The following is a 1,071-nucleotide window of genomic DNA, read 5'->3' as shown; positions in this document are numbered from 1 at the left end:
TGATGGTCTAATAATTTTTAATTTTCGAGTTCATACCAAACAAGTATAGGTAGGTACTTTTTACTTTCTACCAATCAATAAATCAGTGGAGCAGGGAAAAAAAAAGGTAAAGTGTTTGACTAATTATTTAGGAACAGAAAAAGTTTTAGATTCCAATATTTTCTTTTGCAGAAAACAAAAAAAGCCACCACTATATTACCAATTTCACCAATGCCTCATTGTCATCAATGCTTTTTATCCCTTCTAAACTAGTATTTGTTGTATATAGAAGAAGTGAAAAAGAACAAACAACAGCGTGTATTTTGGGATGTTTCTCGGTGAATGCGGTGATAGAGGTTCCATTCAAACTCTGTTGTGATTTGCGAACTTTCTCGTAACAGAGATGGGTTGGGTGATGTTCAAAAATCACAAGAAGAGAAATAACGAACCTTTGCGGCTCTGCAAGGAACGAAAGAGGCTCATAAACTCAGCCATTGATTCAAGATACGCTCTCTCTGCTTCGCACCTTTCTTACATTCACTCTCTTCAAAACATTGGCGTTGTTCTTCGCCGTTACGCTCAGGCACAGTTACTAGACTCGCCACCTTCGGGTTCGGTTTCTGTTTCTGAATCAAATTACCCTTCTTCTTCTTCGTCACCATCACGTGCTCATGATGAAGATGGAAGTCACGTGGGTTACCCAACGAGGTCACGTGACAATGAAGATGTTGGTCTCACTGTTAGCATAAATAAAAATTGCAGTTACGGCAGTTACTTGGATCGTGAATTTTCGGTACCTTCACTTTCTACTACTGAGAATGGTGCTGCTTCTTCTTCGGATTTCTTTAATCCTTTAAGGTTTGAGTTTAAAATGCACAAATACTTTGGTATTTACTCGTGTTGTGTTTACGTGTATGATCTATCTTAAATTTTAAATTTGTGACTATTTTTCCATGAACCGATCCTATCTATCAAATTATATTGCGTCGTGCTGTATTCAATAAACTAGTGTTTATTTTTCCGAAAATTTTGATATTTTTTTTCAAAAAATTATATGTGTCACAAATTTAGTTATCCTCGAGATGAATTAAA

At 35.9% G+C, this 1,071-nt stretch overlaps 1 protein-coding gene across 2 annotated transcripts in view; it reads left to right on the top strand.

Moving 5' to 3' along the window:
• LOC107621974 overlaps positions 221-1,071 on the top strand; it is a 7,005-nt gene continuing 6,154 nt past the window's right edge. The window contains exon 1 of one of the 2 annotated variants that reach the window (XM_021113813.1): positions 221-837. In XM_021113813.1, coding sequence (XP_020969472.1) covers positions 383-837 — 455 coding nt within the window. In that variant the 5' untranslated portion in view covers positions 221-382. The remainder of the gene's footprint in view (positions 838-1,071) is intronic. The other variant, XM_016323924.2, reaches the window with a different exon arrangement.

The sequence above is a fragment of the Arachis ipaensis genome, chromosome B10 (assembly GCF_000816755.2).
Source record: "Arachis ipaensis cultivar K30076 chromosome B10, Araip1.1, whole genome shotgun sequence".
NCBI classification, from domain to species: Eukaryota; Viridiplantae; Streptophyta; class Magnoliopsida; order Fabales; family Fabaceae; genus Arachis; species Arachis ipaensis.
The sequence above is the reverse complement of the archived record's forward strand: the minus strand, read 5'-3'. Positions and strand labels throughout refer to the sequence as shown.